This window comes from Venustampulla echinocandica (genome assembly GCF_003357145.1).
Source record: "Venustampulla echinocandica strain BP 5553 chromosome Unknown scaffold_4, whole genome shotgun sequence".
Lineage (NCBI taxonomy): Eukaryota > Fungi > Ascomycota > Leotiomycetes > Helotiales > Pleuroascaceae > Venustampulla > Venustampulla echinocandica.
The window spans coordinates 219,649-240,771 of NW_022474209.1; the positions used below are offsets into that span (position 1 = coordinate 219,649).

A 21,123-nucleotide genomic window follows, 5' to 3' on the forward strand; every position below is an offset into this window, starting at 1 on the left:
GCATCTCGTTTAAATACCGGGTGTTAATATCGAGAGATATCTGGCTTTATTTGCGCGTCAACTAACTACCGCCGTTTGCCACTTGCTCGTTATCGATTAAAGACTGCAGGGGGGCTTGGAAAATGCGTCACAGCCTCGAACGCCGAGGAGGGAGCAAGCTGACTATTAGCCCGGCCCAACGATACCACGGGATTGATTTATCAACTTCAAACGTCGAACTTCAAGATACTCCAACTCCAACTCCAACTCCAACTCAAACATTCTGCCTTCTGGCCCAACTCACGGTCTCTCCTTCTCCCAACCTCAGCAGCAGCAGCAGACACATTGCTCTCTAGATCGATATTTGACCCGTTATCGCCGATACTCGCCATTCACTACCCTTTTATAATTATCCTATTCAATCCAATCGTACACGACTGGAGGCTTACTCCGAGACAACCTCTACGAAAGGGAGTTTGCATCACTCTGATTGCATCTCCTTGGACCCGCCCTAGGCTGATTGCAGCGAGCACACAACAATCAAATTCAGAAGTCGTCTCTCAAAGAAAAGAAATACAAAATTCCGAGCTGCGCCCTCGAAAGAAGGGCGCCCATCCACCACGGCTTTCAGATTACTCCGAGGTACCGGCCTGGCGGTAAGTCTCGGTTTGACTGCCCTTGCCGCCTTCCAGGGCATACGAGACGCCATGGCAGATAATCCTACTCTTGAAGGCACATATGGTCGCGGTGATAATGGACATCTGGATGCTTCAGGCCCGCGGGAGGTGGTTTATTGTCACCAATGTGATAACGAGTGGTGGCGGGACGGCGAGAGCTTGACTTGCCCACGGTGTCAGCATGAATTTACGGAGATAGTAAGTCCCGTTGGCTTCGGAATCTGGCCATTATTGACGGACGTGCTAATTTTCGTTGTAGGTTACTCCCGATAACGATCCTCGACCTATTCGAGAGGAGCCACCACCACACCCATTGCACAACCATAATCCTTGGGCAGGCAGTGATTCGGACCCAGAAGATGCAGATATAGAGGAGCATGTGACGCATGGCCCCGGGGGGTCCATATTCTTTACTCAGACTATTCGTACGTCGAGACCCCATGGTACGTCTGGGAACCAGGGCAGGAGAGATGCAGCATCGCAGGGTGATCCAGACAATGTCATGGCGGGCTTCCAAAACATGTTGGGCTCGCTGATGGGGCCAGATTTTCGTGCTGGTCAAGCTGGACGATCAGGCCCCGAAACTTTGTACCCCCAGAACACTTTTGGTGGTGGCGGTATCCGTATTGGCGGTGATTCAGGTCCTCGTATAACCGGTGGACGATTTACATTCACTACTGGGCCTTTGCGGCCAAGAAATGCAGACGAGCCGCAGCCAGCAGATGGTGCCCGGGTTGATGATCTAGCTACGTACGATTCCCTTCCCAGCAGAACTTCTCCTATGGGCCTTCCACCACTTGTCATCATCCTTAGAAACCCTCCTGACCAGGTTGCTAGGATCGTTGGGAGTATATTTGGTGCCATGGCCCCGAGCGATGAGCATCGTCCTCGCAATAATAATCCCAATAGGATGCCCCCGGGCCTTGAAGCTCTTTTTGCGTCAATACTCAATGCGGGGAGTGCCCATTCAGGGGATGCTGTGTATTCACAAGAAGCTCTCGATCAGATAATTTCGACGTTGATGGAGCAACACCCTACCTCCAATGCTCCTGGCCCCGCATCCCCCGCCGCCATAGCAGCACTTCCAAAGAAAAAATTAGACGAGAAGATGCTAGGCCCAGAAGGTAAAGGAGAATGCAGTGTATGCATGGACGATGTCGAGATTGGAGACGAGATGGCTCTCCTACCTTGCTCCCACTGGTTTCATGAAGCCTGTGCAGGCGCATGGCTTAGTGAGCACAATACCTGCCCCATCTGTAGGAAAGGCATCGAAGGCGATTCAACCTCCCCAAATGTCCGAAGATCCAGCCAAACCGGCTCGCCGGCTCATAGCGATCCCCAACCTCGCAGCGCGAGCGTATCAAGTCCACGATTAAGTCCTACTAATACCTCAAATAGTAGCGGCAGAAACGAAGCTAGGTTAGACGCCATCCGCAATATTGGAAGACCAACACCAGCTGAAGAGTATCAAGCCAATAGGAGATTGCACGTAGTTGGCCAGCCTCGACAGGACCAAACAGCCGATGAATCAAGGACGGGGGGGTATTCCACATCGATATTTTCACGGCCGAGGGATAGAGATGATCGATACGAGAGCCAACGTGATACCAGAGGTGCTAGTCATACGAGCAGCAGTGACGATTCCCGGGGTTCTCGGAGGAGCTCGCAGTCTGGGGGACAGGGTACTGGTACAGGACCCCTAGCTTGGCTACGGGATCGCTTTGGCGGGAATCCTCGGAGACATGATTAGAAATCTACCTTACCTAGGTACCGACCTACATGTTGAGAAAATGTGGGCGAAGTAGTGCGGAAGGGCTCATGAATTTCCGGAAATTCTATTCTAACGACGTGCGTTGCTTTTTTTAATGAAGCATAGAAGGCGTTATTTTTATGACCACTACCCCCCAAAAGGGCTCGGGGAAGGAAATGAAGGCTATGAAAGCGGGTCGGATGTTTATGGCTTTTCCTTAGATGGATTCCGTTCACCAAAAATGGAAAGTTAAAATTTAGAACGTGAAACGTTGTCATGGGGACGAATAGCTATGTACTGTATGGGTATTTTGTATTATTTATGATATGCTGGTGGTGAGATAGCTACACTAGTCATAAGTAGGTATTTAATACAGAAACTCGCGTTGCCGCGACGGGGGATCCGTGTTCGCCTTCGCTCATGGTTTGCATTATTCCGATCATTTGGACTAGATTTTGGGAGGGGTTGTTAGTTTGAGGATACTTCGCGTATATAAATGCGTTATGGAAACTTAGGGGGTGGGGGAGTTACAAAATAGGGGACAGGGAAAGAAAAGGGGCGAGGGGTACGAACCAATATCAGCCTTTGCCCTAACAAACACCGGATCCTTCTTCACCAGCGTCTCCCCATCCTCATCGGCGGCTTGCTGCTTCAATATCCCGCCAATACAAAGCGCTTCCAGGAACCCCCTGTGGTTAAATACCCACCACACCTTCGCCTCGCTCTCGAATAGTTTATACAGTAGGAAAAATGCATTAATCGCATCATGCGCGGCATCTAGTGCGCCCCGCACATTCACAGGCACTTCGGGGCTGCTGGAGGAGTGGAGGAGCATGACGTTGTGGAAGTAGTTCGAGGTGAGGAAGAGTGTTTGTCGGACTATGCGTTTATTAGTTTGGGCGAGAAGGGTGAGGGATTCTGCGTCCCAGGATCGGAAGACGTCTGGAAAGGATCGGTATACGGTGCGGAAATCAGAGAGGAGCTTTGCTTTTTGTCGAGGCGTGGAGGAGATGGGGAGGTCGAGGGAGCGGGGCGAGCAGATGGTTTCTTGGACTAGGTTTGCGAGTAGCCAGCACCCGCGGATGTATGCTGTGTCGGTGGGGCTGGTGTGCGAAAAGTTGGTGCAGTCATCGACTAGGTCGTCGACGTTGACGTCTGTATGTGTGGCGCTTGGTGGGAGGGAGAGCAGCACGGTTAGGAACGTATCTTGGAGGAGGACGGCTTGCCAGAGCTTGCGGCGTTGTTGTTTGTCGAAGGTACTGGCGTTCGGGACGACGATGTCTGGGTCTCGGTGGAGGCCCATGGCGTAGGCTTGCCGGATTAAGATGCCTGCGAAGGCCCATCCGTCGGAAGCATGGTTGTCGTTTATGAGGAAGTAGGTTATGAGAACCATAGCCTGGATAGAGCGGACGGAGGTTTTGTTTAGGTAGGAACTCATGCGGAGGGACTGGTGGGCTGCGGAGACGTAGAATTCGGCGGTTTGTTGCCGCTCTCGGGGTGATGTTGTTGTTACGAATTGAGTGCCCATTGCTAGCATCGAGAATATTATGGCGATAAGGGTGGCATCTGCGCGGTCCCTTTCGGGTTGGGCAAGGCTCCAGAATTGTTCATAGTCTGAGTAGAAGTTCTGGCGGTGGATCATGGGGTATACTGGGTCGACGCACTCGAAATACCTCTCCAGGAGGATATCTGCCTGTACCTTTTCTGGGAGTACGGATATCACTTCAGGGAGGCCGCCCTGGCAGGTCCAGTAATTTGCGAATGGGTGTTCAGAGCCGATTCCAAAGACGTTGGAAGCCGTGGGATGGGAATAGGGGACGTTGGAAAGGAGGCCGGTAGACGAGGAAACTGAGCCTCGGGAGGCACTCCTCTCACTTGGATTGGTGATTTGCTTTGGCCCTTCTACGCCATTTGACATGGACTGTTTCTTCTTTGGCGGTTTTGTCATGCGTCGAGCATTGCTGACGGACCGATTGGTCTCCCTAGAGGCTTAAGGTTAACAAATATCTCCTTCGATATTATGATGATTGACTTACTCTAAGATATTTGCCACGCGGGCATATTTGCACTCGGTTTGTCGTTTTATACCTGTAAGTGGGGTCAATTGGTTTCAATTACTCCAATTACTGGCATGATTCCTTACATGCAAGACAATGAGGCCGGCCTCTATCGCACTATTTCGAGTATTAGCGTGGTGTAAACTTCTTGGAGTATTTCTGGAAGTTATAAGTGCTGGAAGGGAATGCATCTTGGTATTTCTTTGTTCAATAGCGGATGCCCGGAACATGAGACAACCTTAGACAAGTGCACATGGAAGAAACAACTTTTATCCTCTGGTATCTTGAGTTGAGACTCTTAAGAGAGATATTGCCCCAGAGTAGAGCTGCATGGGCCGACTTCGGCTTAAAAAATGAAGGCCGTTGTAAAAAGTGAGATATGAGTAATCGCATTGCAGCTTGCAGTTTTTGATACTTCTCTGGGGGGAAAACAGGGGTGGGGTTACTAAGAACCAACATTATATGTTGTATTAATTGAGAGTTTACCAACCTTAGTTTTCCGTTCCACACACTCTTCACAAGACAAGGTGGGCTTATTACGTCTCTGCCTCTTCTTAGGCGGCTCCCCGATCGTTGTACTATCCTCGGGCTTAACCGCTGGGGCGGGGGACTGGGACTGGGACTGGGAGTCCGCCAAGGTGCTCTCGCCGGAGACTGGGGACGTATCTGTAACATTACACCCGGGGAATTGATCCATATTGCAGCTTAGGCCAAGGACAGGCCTGCTTGTGTCGCGCTGCAGTCGAGATATAATGAGAATCGGCGTCGTGGTTGATGGGAATAGGGGGCGGATTGCGGGAATACAGTGCTCGACTACCAACTAATAATCATAATAAAGGCGAACCGAGTTATTTGAGGGAGAGAGTCAATCGAAGGGCGGGGAGTCCGGGGTAGCATATACCTTGGGTTAGTAATATCCGTAGGGGCGCAGGTTACGGATTACGGGTTACGGGTTACCAAGGTGGGAAGTCAGCACGCCCTCCACGTGACCCATGCCGGATGTCGGATTCCGATGATGAGTTAATGAAAATGGAAGTAATGAAAGTAATGAAAGTAATGAACGTAATGAATGTAATGAAAGTGATGAAAGTGATGAAAGTGATGAAAGTGATGAAAGTGATGAAAGTCATTTATTTATACTCCTGGCAACACTTAATTTAACAATGCCAATAACATGGAAACTGAGGATGTCTATTCCATTTTTATGTCCCTTATCGACTATCGATTCTGTCCCAAGTGTTACAACTTATACTCGCCAACGGCTCCTAGCAATTCTCTGGCTCGGCATACCGCATTATGTAACCGAGTCTTGAAGTGCTTGGCTCCCTGCCCCTGCTGCAATCGCGGCGCGTCGCGAACGCGTCAAACACTTCCACTTTACGTACCTGGGTAGTAAATAGTGTTCTTTGTCAAAATACACAATTAGATGGACCAGAAATCGCCCTCACTATTAGCGGCTTACGACTCTCCTCTACAATGCCGATAATTAGCGACTGCATATACATTTGATTATTCTGTTTACGAGCAGATATTTGGTACCAGTTCGGGGTCATATCACTGTTGTGAAGCCTTCTTCGGATTGAAGGGCACCACTCTCCTCTTGACGGTAGTACTTCCCTAGATGATATACCTCGTATACATAGAGGCAATGCTAATTATTTTTGGCAAGAAATAGCCCACGTTTCCTCGTATAATTCCGCGTTCTCCTTCCTTACCGCCGACTCCCAAAATGCCATCCGCCTCATCCCCCGTTGCGTACCCTCTTAGCTCATCACCACCTGCCCCGAAGCGCTCGCGACCTTTGCTAAAAGATGGAAAAAAGGGGCCGGCCAAATCGGTGGGTGGCTTTTTGATTGAAGACGACTCGGATGGGGACAATGATTTTGCTCAGGCAGAGCCTGCACCTAAACGTAGGATGTTGGAAAATCCGAGGTTCCCCAGCCCTCCCGCCTGCCAGAATGCGAGTAAGGCGGATGCGTCGCAGCTTCAAGGAGATAAGAGAGGCCACACAACTATAAAATCAATGCTGGGTTTCATGATTGGAGGAACCAAACCCGTCGACGGCCCAACGGTTCACCAAGAGGCGCCTCCAGCACCTATATCCGAATTTGTCGACATAGATGATGTGCCTTCTATGCCTTCATTTCTGAGTAGACCGATTTTCAGAAGCACAAATGTGATAACATGCTCTGGAAAATCAGTATCTGTACCACAGAGAAGGAAATCTGCGCCAGTTTCTTTCGAGCAATTAGTTGCAGCAAGATCAACTACCAAAGCTGGACGTGCCAAAAAGAGCTACTATGGAATCGACATTCATCGTTTGATTGACGAAGCATCCAAGGAGACGGCAAAGGATAAGCCTAGTAAATCTAAAGCACCCCAGGAGGTTCTCCCGTCGGTAGAAGCTCCAGCAACAAAATCAAGACCGAGAAGGACGTTGATGTGGATGGAAAAGTACCGAGCACGGCATTTTATGGAGCTTGTAGGGGATGACCGGACCCATCGTCAAGTGTTAAGGTGGCTGAAGGCGTGGGACCCTCTGGTGTTTCCCAAATCTGGCAAATCTAAGCCCACTGTTATAAAACGACCTGGCGTCGAAGCGGAGGAGGAGAAACCCCATCGAAAAATATTACTCTTGACTGGGCCACCAGGCCTTGGGAAAACCACCCTAGCTCACGTCTGCGCGAGACAAGCTGGCTATGAGATCATGGAAATCAATGCTAGTGATGAGAGGAGTCGAGATGTGGTTAAGGGGAGGATAAGAACCAGTGCTGGCACGGAGAGCGTGAAGAACGGCGCGACAGTGACGACAAAGGCGGGACAGGTCAAATCCATTGCCCATCCGTTATGTGTTGTAGTCGATGAAGTCGACGGTGTAGTTGGCGGGTCAGGCGGCACTGGAGAAGGCGGTTTCGTCAAAGCCTTGATCGATCTCATTCAACTAGACCAGAAGAACTCTTCGGCGATAGGTACAAACTCGGGATATTCTCGGAAAACCAAGAAGGGCGATGATTTCAGATTGATGCGGCCGCTCATATTAATCTGCAACGATGTTTATCATCCGTCCCTTCGGCCTCTACGCCATTCCAACCTGGCGGAAATTATACATGTTAGAAAACCTCCGTTGGATGCTGTTATCGCTCGTATGAAGTCAGTATTCGAGAAAGAAGGGGTCTCTTGTGATGGCGATGCCGTCAGAAGATTATGTGAAGCTACCTGGGGAGTAAGTGCAACCGAGTCGCGAAAAGGAAGAGAAGGTGCTGGAGAAGGCGATCTGAGATCCATCATGGTCGTTGGCGAGTGGGCAGCAGGAAAACTAAAAGCCTCAAGTAAAGATGGCAATGCCAGATTAACAAGAAAATGGGTTGAACAAAACATGATGAGCAATTTATCGCATGGCGGAGGCGGGGCAAGAGGAATCGGAAGGGGTGGTGCCAAAGAAGTTGTCCAGAGAGTCTTCCTGGAGGGTGCTGGATTTCCCAAGTCCGACAACCTCCTTCCACCGCCTAATATTTCCGACGCTCACCCCAAGACCCAACTTGGTGTGGCTGAATTAGCCAAAAAGGCAGGCATGGAGAGACTGAGAGAGATGGTGGATACCAGTGGCGATATCGACCGGATAGTCACTGACACCTGGGCACAATATCCAAACCAGCCTTTCAATGACGATTCCATATTGTCAAAACCCGATGCAGCATACGAATGGCTCCATTTTCACGACACTTGCTCCTCCCGGGTATTTTCAAATCAAGATTTTGAATTAACACCTTACCTCAGTCAGCCAATTCTTGCTTGTCACCACCTCTTCTCCTCTCCAGCACGCCACTACTTTGGCGGCCAAGAGACAAAAAAATGGGGAGATGAAGAAGAGCCGGAGGAACCCCTTCCATTCTCTGGGCCTAGAGCAGACTATGAGGCCCATGAAGCAGAGAAAGGGAACCGGGCCACAATCACTGCCTTACAGGCTAGTCTCAATCCCACACTTCTGCGAAGCTTTAGGAGCCCTGGAGATATTGCAACAGATCTCCTCCCATATCTGGTCAGAATGTTAACACCAGACATCAAACCTATTATTGTAGGTGGAAGTGGTGATCAAAGAGGAATCGCTAGTGTGAGAAAGGAGTCCGAGAAAGCCATGGTCAAAAGGGCTGTAGATGTCATGGGCTCTCTTGATGTTATCTTTGAGCGAGGAAAGCTCGACGGCGATTTTGGAAGCAGAAATACGCAATGGGTGTATCGCATGGAACCGTAAGTGTTTTGCTCTCCCCCTTTTTATTTTTACAAGTACACTGACCCCTTCTTCAGACCTTTGGATATGCTAGTCACTTTCGAAACAATCCCAGCACCCGCTTCCGCAGCAGCTCCCATCCGCTACGCCGCCCGTCAAGTTCTCGATCAAGAATACGAAAAGAACATCCTAGTCCGCGAAAACGCAGCTCGCCAAGCTCGATACCGCGCCGGAAACCCCCATGACGATATTGACTTTTCTCTTCCCCACGGCAAAGAAAACCTTTCCGTGCTGGAGAAGATATCTGGCCCGAAGAAAGATTTCTTCGGCCGAGTGGTAGAAGAAGATGTCCACCCTTTGCAGGAGAGAGATGGTAATGCTGTACCCCAGAAGAAGGGGAAAACCGGGAAGAGTGATAACAAGATTTGGGTTAGTTACCATGAAGGCTTTTCGAATGCTGTTAGGAAACCGATTACTATTGAGGAGTTGATGAGGGGATTATAGGGGGTCTTGAGATAATGTTAGGAAATTAGGAAGCGTGTATGATGCTATGGATTATGATATTATTGCTATTTGCTGAGATGAGTCGTTGAAACATGCATGTTCTCCCCTTGGCGTATTTTGGGGCCCTTGTTTTGGCAAGTGCCTTCTACCATAACTGCAATTCCTGCCTTCTTGTTTTGATGCCTTTTTTGACGATGGTTTGGTCTCGTACTGCTCTCTGTTGGTCGTCGCTATACTGGGGTTTAAGGCGCTTGAGACACATAAGTACAATCCCCCGTATATATATCTCTGTTTACCAATACGCGTACACTTGCCATTATCCCGTTGCCATCAAACCATAGATTACTTGATATTATTCCCCGAATAATCTCATTACCGCCCTATTACTTTGCCAGCTTTGAAATGTCGTCGTTATATCCCAGTCGCATTTTGTATTATGAGCGCCGATTCTGCGGCGTCTTGAAAATGCCCTTTGGATTAATTGGTGACTTCACTGCTCTTGAGTTGCTGCAGTTATAGAGTTAAGTTGCCAAAAGCCTACTGTATCTGTGATACCTGGTTCTGCTTTTGAACTGGCTTTTTATTACATATTGTTTTAGTGGGTTTAAGCACCGTCGTTGTATTTGCCAATGACGATCTTTTCTTTTCTTCAAGGGCTCGTTACATCTTCAGCAGCCTTACCATCCCACCACGCTTGATCCAGATACCTGCTAGGTCAGCGAGGTCGAATGCCACAAAATCATGATATGACACATTTCCTCTCCTTCCCTTCCGGTCTATCCACTACCCTCGAGGGATTCACCACTAGGCGGCTGTCGATGTGCCCCTCTAATGTCGCTTCGCCCATAGATACTGGACAGCACGTCCATCCCGAACTTTTTTTCTTTTACAAAACAAAACAAATTAACTGCTTTCGATCTCCGACCTTGCTCCTTTAACTTGTTTACATCCGCGTCGCCTTTCTTGCCATCCACCGCCCTGAAGCATTCACCACCTGGCTAACGGCTTTCAATCCCCCTCGCTGTTGTCGCTTCGCCTATAAATACTCGACCAGACGTCCGCCCCGAACTTTCTTCTACAAAACAAAACACTTTCGATCTCCCAGCCTCTTCAAACTTGTCCGCACCCACTTCGGCTTTCTCGCTCTTGCCGTTCACCGCCCTCGAGGAATCCACTGCCTGGGTGGCTTTCGACCTGGCCGCTACTATCGTTCTACCTATAAATACCTAACCACACACCCGTCCCGAACTTCCTTTCTTCAACACACAACATTTTCGATCTCCAGCCTTGCTTCATCGAATTCATCCAATCCACTTGGGCTTTCTGGCTCTTACTGTCTACCGCCATTGAGGAATTCACTACCTAGGTGGATTTCGACCTGGCCGCTGCTGTCGCTTCGCCTATAAATACTCATCCATCCTGAGCTTTCTCTCTTCCACAAGACAAAACAAACCCTTCGATTCCCCCCTTCCCACCTCCGCCTCTTTGAACCTATCCACACCCGGTTCGGCTTTTTAGCTCTTGCTATCCACCACCCTTGTGGAATCCACTACCTGGGTGGCTTTCGACCTGGTCGGTGCTGTCGCTTCGCCTATAAATACTCGACCGCACCCCTCTCCCGAACTTTCTCTCTTCCACAAAACAAAACAAACACCTTCGATCTCCAACCTTGCCTCATCGAATTCATCCACATAACCATCCACTTTGGCTTTCTGGCTCTTGCCACCCATCGCCATCGAGGAATTCACTACCTGGGTGGCTTTCGATCCGCCCCCTGCTGTCGCTTCGCCTATAAATACTCGACCGCACCTCTCCCCGAACTTTCTCTCTTCCACAAAACAAAACAAACACTTCTATCTCCAACCGTACCTCGCCAACTTGACCACATCCACTTCAGCTTTCTGCCTCGTGCCATCCACTGCCTTACAACCACTTCGCTTCGTCTAGAACTCTTTGAATACGAATTCCTCCATCCACCTGCTGACATTCGGGCATCTCGATCTGTCAGCCTCTCACAGGTTGCCTTCGGGCATCTGAGTCTGTCGACTCTCCTGGTGATCTTCGAGCGTCGAAACCTCCCCTCTTATGGTGGATTGGAGCGTCCTAATTCTTCAACCCCTTCAGTTGATATTTGAGCCTCAGACTACGTGAGTACCATTAATCCGGTGTAACCCGAATCTTTACTGCCAAAATCCTTCCCTCCAACTACTTTTCAATCAACTACTTCTCATGCAACTCATTCCCTCCAACTATTTCTCATACAACTACCTGTCATACAATTACTTCTCATCCAATCACTTCTCATTCAACTATTTCTTGTACAATGATTACATACAACCCCTTTCCTCCAACTACTTTTCATACAATTACTCTCACACAACTCATTCCTTCCAACTATTTCTCATACCACTACTTCTCATACAACTGATTCCCTCCAACTATTTCCCATTCAACTTCGTGTCATACAACCACTTCTTACTCAATCACTTCTCGTACAATTATTTCAAACAACCCCTTTCCTCCAACTACTTCTCGCACCACTCCTCCCATCCAACTACTTCTCGTACAACTTCTTCCATCCAACTACTTCTCAGCCACCCTTATCATGCAACTACTTCTCATTCAGTTATCTCATATCCAACCAGCTACCATTCATCTGCTCCCTGATGTTACCTGGTATTGATATAGTCCAATTATTTCCTGCTTGTACCGAATAGTTCATTACACACGACCTTACTCTACCTAACTCTGTTCCTCGCTCACTGCTCTTCACAACACTAACACTTGCATTCTTCAGATTCATCCCTCCGTGCTACTACGCTCAGCTTTACATCGCAGGCTGTGATTGTGGCCCAACGGCTGTTGTCATTTCCGCACATCATCGCCACAAAACGGTGCTCTGTCCTTGGCTACTCTCTTCGCCATTAAATTTCTTTCCGCCAAAAAACCTTCTCTCCGCCAAAGACTTTCTTTTCGCCAAAGACTGTCTTTCCTCCATTGATTCTCTTCCCGCCAGCTCGATTCTTTCTGTCATCACCCGCTATCTTTGACCTTACAGTGAGCGACGGGTTACGTTTTGCCTCCTACTTAAAGACTCTTCCCAACTTCTCACGCCTTCTTCCGGTTTCACAATAACAACTAACAACAACAAACATTGGTATGTCTTGCAAGCCGTCACCTTCCACGTCCTAGATCGACCCTTGTATACATGGCTTACATTTAAATAGAACCTAGCTTGCAGAAACCACTGCCATTATCATCTCTGTTACAGTAAGTTTTATTATTCCATTTATTTTCCCTTTAGATCTTCCTCGTCACTTATCTCTTCCTCTTCACGTCAACTTTCCCTTCACATCAGCATCCTCTTTCAAGTTACATCCACTCCCTCTTCATATCAACTTCTTCCTTACACCAATTTCCTCTTCACATCAACGTCCTCTTTACATCATCTTCCTTAACATCTTGATTTGCTACCTGGTACGATGCCTTCATACTCTCCGACGTATTATGTCTTCGACAGATGTTTATTGCGGGGATCACGTGCCTGCCTTACCTTTCCGCGAAGTCGCGAGCTATCCCTATCCTTTTTGACAGCAGTCTGTTATTTGACACCTGTTCCACTTTACCTAGATCTGTCAAGTGGTAGTTTGCTTCCGATAGTTTATCACTTCCATCGAGTCAAAGCCGAATTTGAATCATTTGCTAACTTCCATTCAAAAGTTGCGCCTAAAACTCGAGGCAAGCACACCAACCCCCCTCTTCGACAAACAATCAAAGATCGACAGCCGTTACTCGACCTCTTAACCTTTGAACCTTCATAAAACCAAAATGACTGACCGGGACCCCTCCAACACTCCTGCCCCCGGTAGCTCTACCGCCGCTGATAATACAGAAGCTACCAAGTCTCCGGTCCGAGGTATTCCCGAGGAGCTTCTCTCAGTCAATGCGAGTGATTCAAAATCTCCACCGGCATCTGATCCTGTTGATGACGGCAATGGAAGCAATACTTGCGCTGCTGTGTACGATCCGTCTGGCTTTTATGCCCGTGGTAAGTCATTTAGTTTTATTTCTTTGTTATATCTCACTAACAGAGACATAGCCTATGAAATGGCTGCAAACGAAGGTGTTTCGCCAGCTGCTACTCCTGAGCCGCCGGCTCGGCTGGATGCGAGGGGGAAGGGTAATGCAGATCTTTCCAAGATACCTGGCCTCGGTATGATGGGAAATAGTGAAATCCGCTTTGTTGGACGTGAACCACGCAAGGTAGGCCGTGGAGATACAGGTGCTTTAATGTACCAGGATAGTCTTCCCAGTGCACCACCTCGGACAACCCCATCTCAGCCAATCTCCAAAGGTCGTGTCGTGAACGACTACAATCCCTTCCCACCTGAAGGCTATAGTGCGGATGACATGGACATTGATGACTTTTCTGATCTTGGTGGACCTAGCCGGGGCCGTTCTGAATCACGCCAGCCTGGTTTAGCTGAGGGCTCCTACTACAACCCTACGTGTTATGGATCATCCAGTACAGCTCCAGGATCTATGCATTTCCAGAGTCGCGGAGAGCCCTCGAGATCAGCTTCCGGCTTTCGTCGAACTGAGAGCACTGAAGCGGGTCCTTCTGGACAATACATGGCACATAACCCAACATACGGATATCGCGGCGATGATGACTCCTTTTATGACGAAGGTGACAATTACAGTGAGCGATCTGCTTCTGTCTATGGACGCCCGGAACAAGTCCAAGCTCAGATTGACAAATATCGCATCCCCAAGTATTCTGATCGACTGGGTGCATCTAAGAAGGGAGCTCAAAAGTCTAGTTTTCCTTCAAAGCGTCCCCGCGCAAACGACGACGATGACGACGAATATGACCCCGCCAATCTGGACGCTATTAACTACTCCGAGAGCGAGTTTGGCTTTGGATCTGAGCAATATGATGATGATGATGACGATGATGTGTTTGTTGAGCAGATGGGACCACCACGGGGGAAAAACAAAAAGATGAGTCGCCGGGAGGAGAAAGGGAAAGGCAAGGCATATGAGCCCTTTACGACGGGCACCTATACAACCCTTCGTGTCCCTTCTAAAGCATCAGGCGGCAAGGATTTCATCAACCATGGCGAAAATCTCAAGCCATCGCGTTACAGTGGTGCAACCATGCCATGGGGTGTCAATAAAGCCCCTGATATGGTCGAACAAAAAGACGTGTCTGATGCTGCACTCTTGAAGCGTGGGATTAAGCGTCCTCGAACCGGCAAAATCTGTCCCCGTGGCTATGGAGCAAATGACCCGGAAAACATTGAAATCGTCAACCTGAAGGAGAACAAAGGCATTGGATTTGCCCGCATTTCGCAGATCCTCAACGAGAGGCGCCTGCAAACCGGAAAGTCGCCAACTCTGAGTGCCACTGGTGTTGCGAATAGATATAATCGAACTGCTCCCCTTCTCTTTGCGGCTGAAGGCAAACAGTTTATTCCACTCTCGCAACGCAAGAGAGGTACTATGGATGAAGCAAAGATTCAGTGGACTAGTGAATGGGACACTGCTCTTGTCGCAGCTGTTAAAAAGTACGAAGCGAGCAAATGGAAGACTGTGGCCACCCTGTTCAACGAGATGACGGGCCTGAACGCAGATGATCGCTCGGTTGCTATTCGCTATAGCGTCCTTTAATCCTTTTCCTACAAAGGATTTTGCGGGGGGGTTCTATACACAAGGTATAGAGGGTTTCGTTCGAGAGCACTTACAGGGCAGTTTCATGGGTTTGGGGGATGTTTCGGCGTGTCGCCGGGTTACTTTTAGCTACATTGCGCCAATGCAACTACATAGATTGCGATTAGCTTTGCGTTGAGCCATTACATACACTTTGCAATAAAATGGCCAATTCACAATACTACAAGTTTCTTTATACATTTTAAACGGAATTAACAGCAAATAACATTAATCGATATTAAGTTGACAGAAACTAACAAACCTAGGTAACATAGAAGAATTGAGCTTATAGCCAGAGACTAGAGCGTTATGTAGAATGCAGCCCGGTCCGACGAAATGTTTCTTCTCACTTGAGAAAAGGGGGGAGGGCGATGGTTAGAAGTAACCCCTCCTAGTCTAAATAAGGCTAGCCGGCGCCTTTGCTCTACGCCCTTTTAGTGACCTCATGACTTCGCGTCGCGTCGGCTTCTGATTTCCACTTTACGCGTCCCCTCACAAAGATTATTTATTACCTCGCGAACAGGCGTCATACGCTCGTGCTCTATGAGCAAGTGGGAATGTGGATTTATTTATAACCTTTGTTGCGCATTTCACTTTTATCTGGAGAGCGGTTATTCAATGGTTCTTTGACCTGCATGCCAATCTCCAAGTTGGCATTTATGCGCCCTAGCCTTTGAGCCTTCGCGACTTCCATACAACACGATCTCTGTATTCGATAATCGCAATGGCATTACCCTCTTCTGATGTCGAATCTGGCTCCCAGTCGCCCGGCTCGAGGCTCGACACCAGCACACCCTCGTCTCCCCCCGAACAACCCCTTGACGATGGCTTTGATCCGGAATTTGCAACCAAGGAGGAGAAGTTGATGTACGAGGAAGAGAAGAAGGCACATATTGAGAATGAGAAAGCTGAGCAGAAGAGAAGGGCAGCTGTGCAAAGAAGGAAGAACCAGCGGCAGGATACGAAGGCCGAGCGAGAAACGAAGGCCAGACAACTTGAGGAACTATTGAAGAAGAGTGAGGCTTTTAGTAATCGACTTACTGGGAAAACACAAGTTCTTGGACGAGTTGGGAGTTCGCTGGATGGACAAACTCTTGGTGAACATGACTTGACAATGGCAGAGCAGCCAAAATGTATGATTGGAGGGAAGATGCGCGATTACCAGCTTGAAGGGCTGACGTGGATGCTTGAAATTTGTACCCAGGGCATGTCCGGTATCCTCGCAGACGAGATGGGTCTTGGAAAAACCATCCAAACGATCTCTCTTATTGCGCATCTGCGGGAGAAGGAAGAGTACCTCGGCCCGCACTTGATCATTGCGCCCCTCAGTACCCTTTCTAACTGGATCGAGGAATTTCAGAAGTGGGTGCCCAGTGCTCCAGTGCTTTTGTACCACGGCACTAAGCCACATCGGAGAGAATTGTTCAAGAATGATATGATGAAGCACATTGTCAAGGGGCGGGTCACTAAAAAGTTCCCGGTTGTCTGTACCAGTCCCGAGATGGTGCTCAGGGATGAAGCGGATTTGACGAAAATTAATTGGGAATTCATTATTATTGTGAGCCTTTTGCTTCTCGCGCTATTCACGTTGTACTAATGCCCCTATGCCAGGATGAAGGCCACCGAATGAAGAATTCGGAGTCCAAGTTGTTCCAAGTTTTAAAGACGTTTACATCTGCGACTCGGCTCTTGATTACCGGCACACCGTTGCAAAATAACCTCAAAGAGCTTTGGTCGCTGTTAAATTTCCTCCTCCCGAACATCTTCACAAATTGGGAGCAATTCGAGAGTTGGTTTGACTTCTCCGATTTACAAGACGAAGAGGGCACAGAGGAGTTTATTCAAGATAAGATGAAGCAGGAATTGGTGAAGAAAATGCACGTTATCCTGCAACCACTGCTTCTTCGCCGTGTGAAGGCAGATGTTGAGCACATGCTGCCGAGAAAGCGCGAGTATATCCTGTATGCGCCGATGACGAAGGACCAAACGGATCTATACAATGCCATCACGGACAAGACAATCGACACGCGGAAGTTCCTTGAGGATAGAGTCGTGGAACGATTAACTGGAGCAAGCAATAGCCCAGCGGTATCTCGCAAAGTCAGCCCCAAAGTCATCGAAATCGACCAACGGAAAGATACTCAGGAAGAGCAAAGCGATGATGATGACAAACCTCTGGCCCTGAGACCTCGTCGAAAAGAACTGTCAGATGTAAAAGTCCCTCTTAAGAACGCGTTCCAACAGATGATGAAAGGCAAGGCACCTCCGAAGACCGGAAAGACTGCAAAGCCATCCCTTAAACGCAAGTCCCACGACCAGCTTGTTACGCCTGTCGTAAAATCGGCGAAGTCAAGCAGACAATCAACCCCAGCCACCAGTGTCCGCTCCAGAAGGTCACGGCCTAGGAAATCCTACACTAATTCCTACCCCTCTGATGAAGATGCTCTTAGTGACGATGAATTTGAGAAGCGGCTTGCCGAGGAGATAGCCAAGAAGGAACAGAAACATGACGTCGATAGTGAAGGTAGTCAGGAGGATATTGAGCGAGCCAGGACCCTGGAGCTAGCGAGTACGTTTCAGAGGAAATCCTATCAGAGGAAATCCTATCCGCGATTTTATACTGACACTTCATAGAAAAAGAAATATCCGTCAAGAAACTGGGCAATCCCATCATGCAGCTTCGGCTGACTTGCAACTCGCCGCATAACTTCTATAACCCCTGGTCCTCGGGATTACCAGTGGACGAAACTCTGGTTACGTCTTCGGGGAAAATGCTTCTACTTGACCGACTCTTGAAGGCTTTGTTTGACCGGGGCCATAAGGTCCTCGTATTCTCACAATTTAAAACTCAACTTGACCTGCTGGAGGACTATGCCCGTGAGCTGCGCAGCTGGAATGTATGTCGTATCGATGGCTCTGTAGCTCAAGATGATCGTCGCCAGCAGATCAAGGACTTCAACACGAAACCCGAATTTAAACTATTCCTTCTCTCCACACGTGCTGGTGGCCAAGGAATCAATCTTGCCAGCGCAGACACTGTCATCCTCTTCGACAGCGACTGGAACCCACAACAAGATCTCCAAGCGCAAGACCGAGCGCACCGCATCGGACAAACCAACCCTGTCGTCGTATTCCGCCTTGCCACCAAAGGCACCGTCGAGGAATCCTTGCTCAAAAGTGCAGATGCAAAGCGCAGGTTAGAGAAAACAGTCATCAAAAAAGGGAATTTTAAGAATATGGGGCAAAAGTTAGAGAAGGAGGAGGAAGGCTTGAGTGAAAATGACTTGAAGCAGCTATTGTGGAAGGACGGATTGGTGTATAAATACTCCGGTGATGAGCAGATTCTGAGCGATCAGGATTTGGATGTTTTGTGTGATAGGAGTGATGAGGCTTATGATCGTGCGGCTGATGGCCTGGGGAATGCCGAGGGCTATCAAGTTGTGGAGACCAAGGTGGGGGGGTTAATGACAACGATGGACAAGGCTCAAGACAGCGTACCTGAGTAACGGAGTTCGGGTTCCTGCGGCTTTTAGATGTTTGTGTTTGGGTTGGAGTTTTGGGGGGTGGGCGGAAGGAGGGGGAGGCTATGCTACTCCAATTACTGAATGTGAAGATCGACAATATATAGATAAGGTAGGTCTAGGAGACTTGTTATAAGGCTCAACTTTAGATATGGTTGATCGATCACACGCTGACAATCTATATAGCTGCGCTTTACCGCAAATATAGATTTATTTATTCGGATTTGTGTAGGCAAATACGAGATGCTAAGTTTAATGTAGCAATTATAATATTATTTATCCGTCAATCTCCGGCAAAAATGGGTCGTGATAACATCCTTGGTTTATATATTTTACAGCGTCTTATCCTATTATCGTCCAACAAGGGAAGGTGGCCAACCAATTAAGCGGTCAAGCGTGCTTGGCTCCAAGACTCCAAGACTTTCTCATTCTTATCCGCGTTCGATCCCCGGATTATTAACACCTTTCTAGAAGGTAACAAGAAATGTCGAGCTTTGCACGCCATTACCATCATGGCAGGTATAAGCTTTCTCACAGACCAAGGTATTTCCCCTCTTCAGTTCTCCTCTCATATTTAACTCAAGATTCGCGGTTTTATGCTGTGCAATTGTCAATCCAAACACTGACAAGATGAAGGTCTTTCAATCCCTTTTATTGGGCACATCTTTGCTCTCTGCCTACGCAACTGCAACCCCTCCCCTTAATGAAGCTCACGCCGGGTCAAAGTTCGTGACCTCCAAGAAGCTCCAAAATGACATCACAAGTAAAAAGTAAATCGCCGCTTCAACTCCTCCCAAATGCCTACTAACACCACACAGGCTGATGAAGAACCTCAAGGATCTTGATACAATCGCCAATAACAATGGTGGCAACCGTGCCTTCGGCTTCCCAGGCTACGCTGAGTCCGTCAAGTACATCACTGCCCGCCTTGCCAAGGAATCAAAGACTTCCACGTTCTACGTGCAAGACTTTCCTGCCCTATTCAATCGTGTAGATTCAATCTCGTTCGTCGTCGACGAAGTAAGCTACTACGTCTACGGATTGACGTACTCCCCTTCCACCTCAGCGGAGGGCTTGACTTTGCCACTTGTGCTGGGCCCCACAGGTGATGCAGGATGTACAGTGGATGGGTACGCCAACTTCGATGTCAAGGACAAGATCGTCCTCGTCGAGCGCGGTACCTGTCCCACGGGCGGCACCCTGGCCGGGCGCATCCGTCCTGCGGCTGCAGCCGGCGCCGCAGCAGTTATCATTTACAACAATGAGAATGCTCATGTTACAGGCGGGACGCTGTCAGCACCTGATCCTGACAAACTAGTGCCTGGTGGTTTTATTGATCGTGTTGATGGGCTGCCACTCAGAGATAGACTTGCGGCAGGCGAGGAAATTGAGGCGCTGTTCCAGCAGACTCAGATTATCGAGACGAAGATCACGCAGAATATTATTGCGGAGACTAAAGGGGGCGATCCCAATAATGTTCTTGTTGTAGGTGTTCAAGTTTTGTGACCCAATCCCATATAATATACTGACTCTGGATTCTAGCTTGGTGCGCATCTCGACAGCGTGCAAGCAGGTCCGGGAATCAATGATGATGGTACGTCGGGTTGACGGTATACTATCAAAAATAGAGGATTCTAACTCAGCATCAGGCTCTGGAACCAGCCTAATCCTCGAACTCTTCACTGCCCTCAACTCCTACAAAACTAACCTCAAAGTCCGCTTTGCCTGGTGGGGGGCTGAAGAAAACGGCCTCCTCGGCTCGAGATACTACACCTCATCCCTCACCAGCGGCAATGCCAGCTCAATCCTCGCCTATCTCAATTTTGACATGGTATCCAAGGGGTTCTTCGGTGTTTTCGACGGGGATGGCTCAACCTACGGCTTGGTGGCTCCGCCTGGCTCGGAGACGATCGAGAAGCTGTTTGTTGACGATCTAACTAGTAAGGGGCTGAATGTTACACCCGCCGCGCTAAGTGGCGGGAGCGACTATGTGAGCTTTATGGAGGACCTGGGGAAGCCAATCGGGGGATTATTTACTGGTACAGGAGAGGCGCAGGACCCATGTTATCATCAGGCTTGTGATACTTATGCGAATCCGAATGCCACCGTTTTGACCATTAATGCCAAGGTATGCTTTAAATTTCTTTGTCCTTGTACGTATTTATGGGATAGGCTAATGAAGAGATAGACCGCAGCGCATGTCCTAGCAACGTTAGCAATTGATGGTACAAAACTAATACCTAAGACTCCGGTTGCGAGACGGGGGAATATTGGGGAGATGGAGATTAGGGATATCCAGTGGACTGTTGCAGAGGGGCAGGAGAAACATTCAGATAGCTGTGGACATTTTGTTTGAGTGCGAGCTGCTCTATCTGGTTGATTTGTATACGAGTTGGATATTTGCTAGGGAGTCTAAATAAAGGCCTTTCGAGGTTTATTTTAATCTAGAGACTGTGCAGCTGAAAGAGCTTCCGTGGTAATATTCAAGTCCCGCCCTCATATCAGTCGCTTCTACAATAAAGGCTTTTGCGTGTACTATCGGCGGTTGCCCAAGCGACAACCTGCGGCCGTATCCAACCACATTCACTTCAAAGCACAGTGGCACATTCGTTAAAACACAGCTACATTGAGCCAAAAGTCAAACAACTACGAAACACGAATTATTCGCTGTCCTTGGCTTCGCTCGCCATACTAT

At 48.6% G+C, this 21,123-nt stretch overlaps 6 protein-coding genes across 6 annotated transcripts; 5 read left to right on the top strand and 1 right to left on the bottom strand.

Moving 5' to 3' along the window:
* Positions 1-686: 686 nt before the first annotated feature.
* Positions 687-2,406, top strand: BP5553_06363 (uncharacterized protein; the record flags this gene model as incomplete). The annotated part of the gene is made up of 2 exons (XM_032014986.1): positions 687-854; positions 916-2,406. 2 exons carry the CDS (start codon positions 687-689, stop codon positions 2,404-2,406), a joined length of 1,659 nt encoding a protein of 552 aa, XP_031868407.1.
* A 511-nt stretch (positions 2,407-2,917) lies between these two features.
* BP5553_06364 (Uncharacterized protein) lies at positions 2,918-5,160 on the bottom strand (the record flags this gene model as incomplete). The annotated part of the gene is made up of 4 exons (XM_032014987.1): positions 2,918-4,388; positions 4,443-4,494; positions 4,550-4,580; positions 4,954-5,160. 4 exons carry the CDS (start codon positions 5,158-5,160, stop codon positions 2,918-2,920), a joined length of 1,761 nt encoding a protein of 586 aa, XP_031868408.1.
* Positions 5,161-6,192: 1,032 nt separating this feature from the next.
* Positions 6,193-9,195, top strand: BP5553_06365 (p-loop containing nucleoside triphosphate hydrolase; the record flags this gene model as incomplete). Its single annotated transcript, XM_032014988.1, has 2 exons — positions 6,193-8,711; positions 8,769-9,195. The coding sequence occupies 2 exons, from the start codon at positions 6,193-6,195 to the stop codon at positions 9,193-9,195; spliced, it is 2,946 nt and encodes a 981-aa protein (XP_031868409.1).
* Positions 9,196-13,023: 3,828 nt separating this feature from the next.
* BP5553_06366 (uncharacterized protein) lies at positions 13,024-14,868 on the top strand (the record flags this gene model as incomplete). Its single annotated transcript, XM_032014989.1, has 2 exons — positions 13,024-13,243; positions 13,295-14,868. The coding sequence occupies 2 exons, from the start codon at positions 13,024-13,026 to the stop codon at positions 14,866-14,868; spliced, it is 1,794 nt and encodes a 597-aa protein (XP_031868410.1).
* Positions 14,869-15,631: 763 nt separating this feature from the next.
* Positions 15,632-18,413, top strand: BP5553_06367 (uncharacterized protein; the record flags this gene model as incomplete). Its single annotated transcript, XM_032014990.1, has 3 exons — positions 15,632-16,465; positions 16,519-17,476; positions 17,542-18,413. The coding sequence occupies 3 exons, from the start codon at positions 15,632-15,634 to the stop codon at positions 18,411-18,413; spliced, it is 2,664 nt and encodes an 887-aa protein (XP_031868411.1).
* A 645-nt stretch (positions 18,414-19,058) lies between these two features.
* Positions 19,059-20,784, top strand: BP5553_06368 (Peptide hydrolase; the record flags this gene model as incomplete). The annotated part of the gene is made up of 5 exons (XM_032014991.1): positions 19,059-19,198; positions 19,247-19,913; positions 19,971-20,022; positions 20,078-20,556; positions 20,617-20,784. 5 exons carry the CDS (start codon positions 19,059-19,061, stop codon positions 20,782-20,784), a joined length of 1,506 nt encoding a protein of 501 aa, XP_031868412.1.
* Between the last annotated feature and the right edge of the window lie 339 nt (positions 20,785-21,123).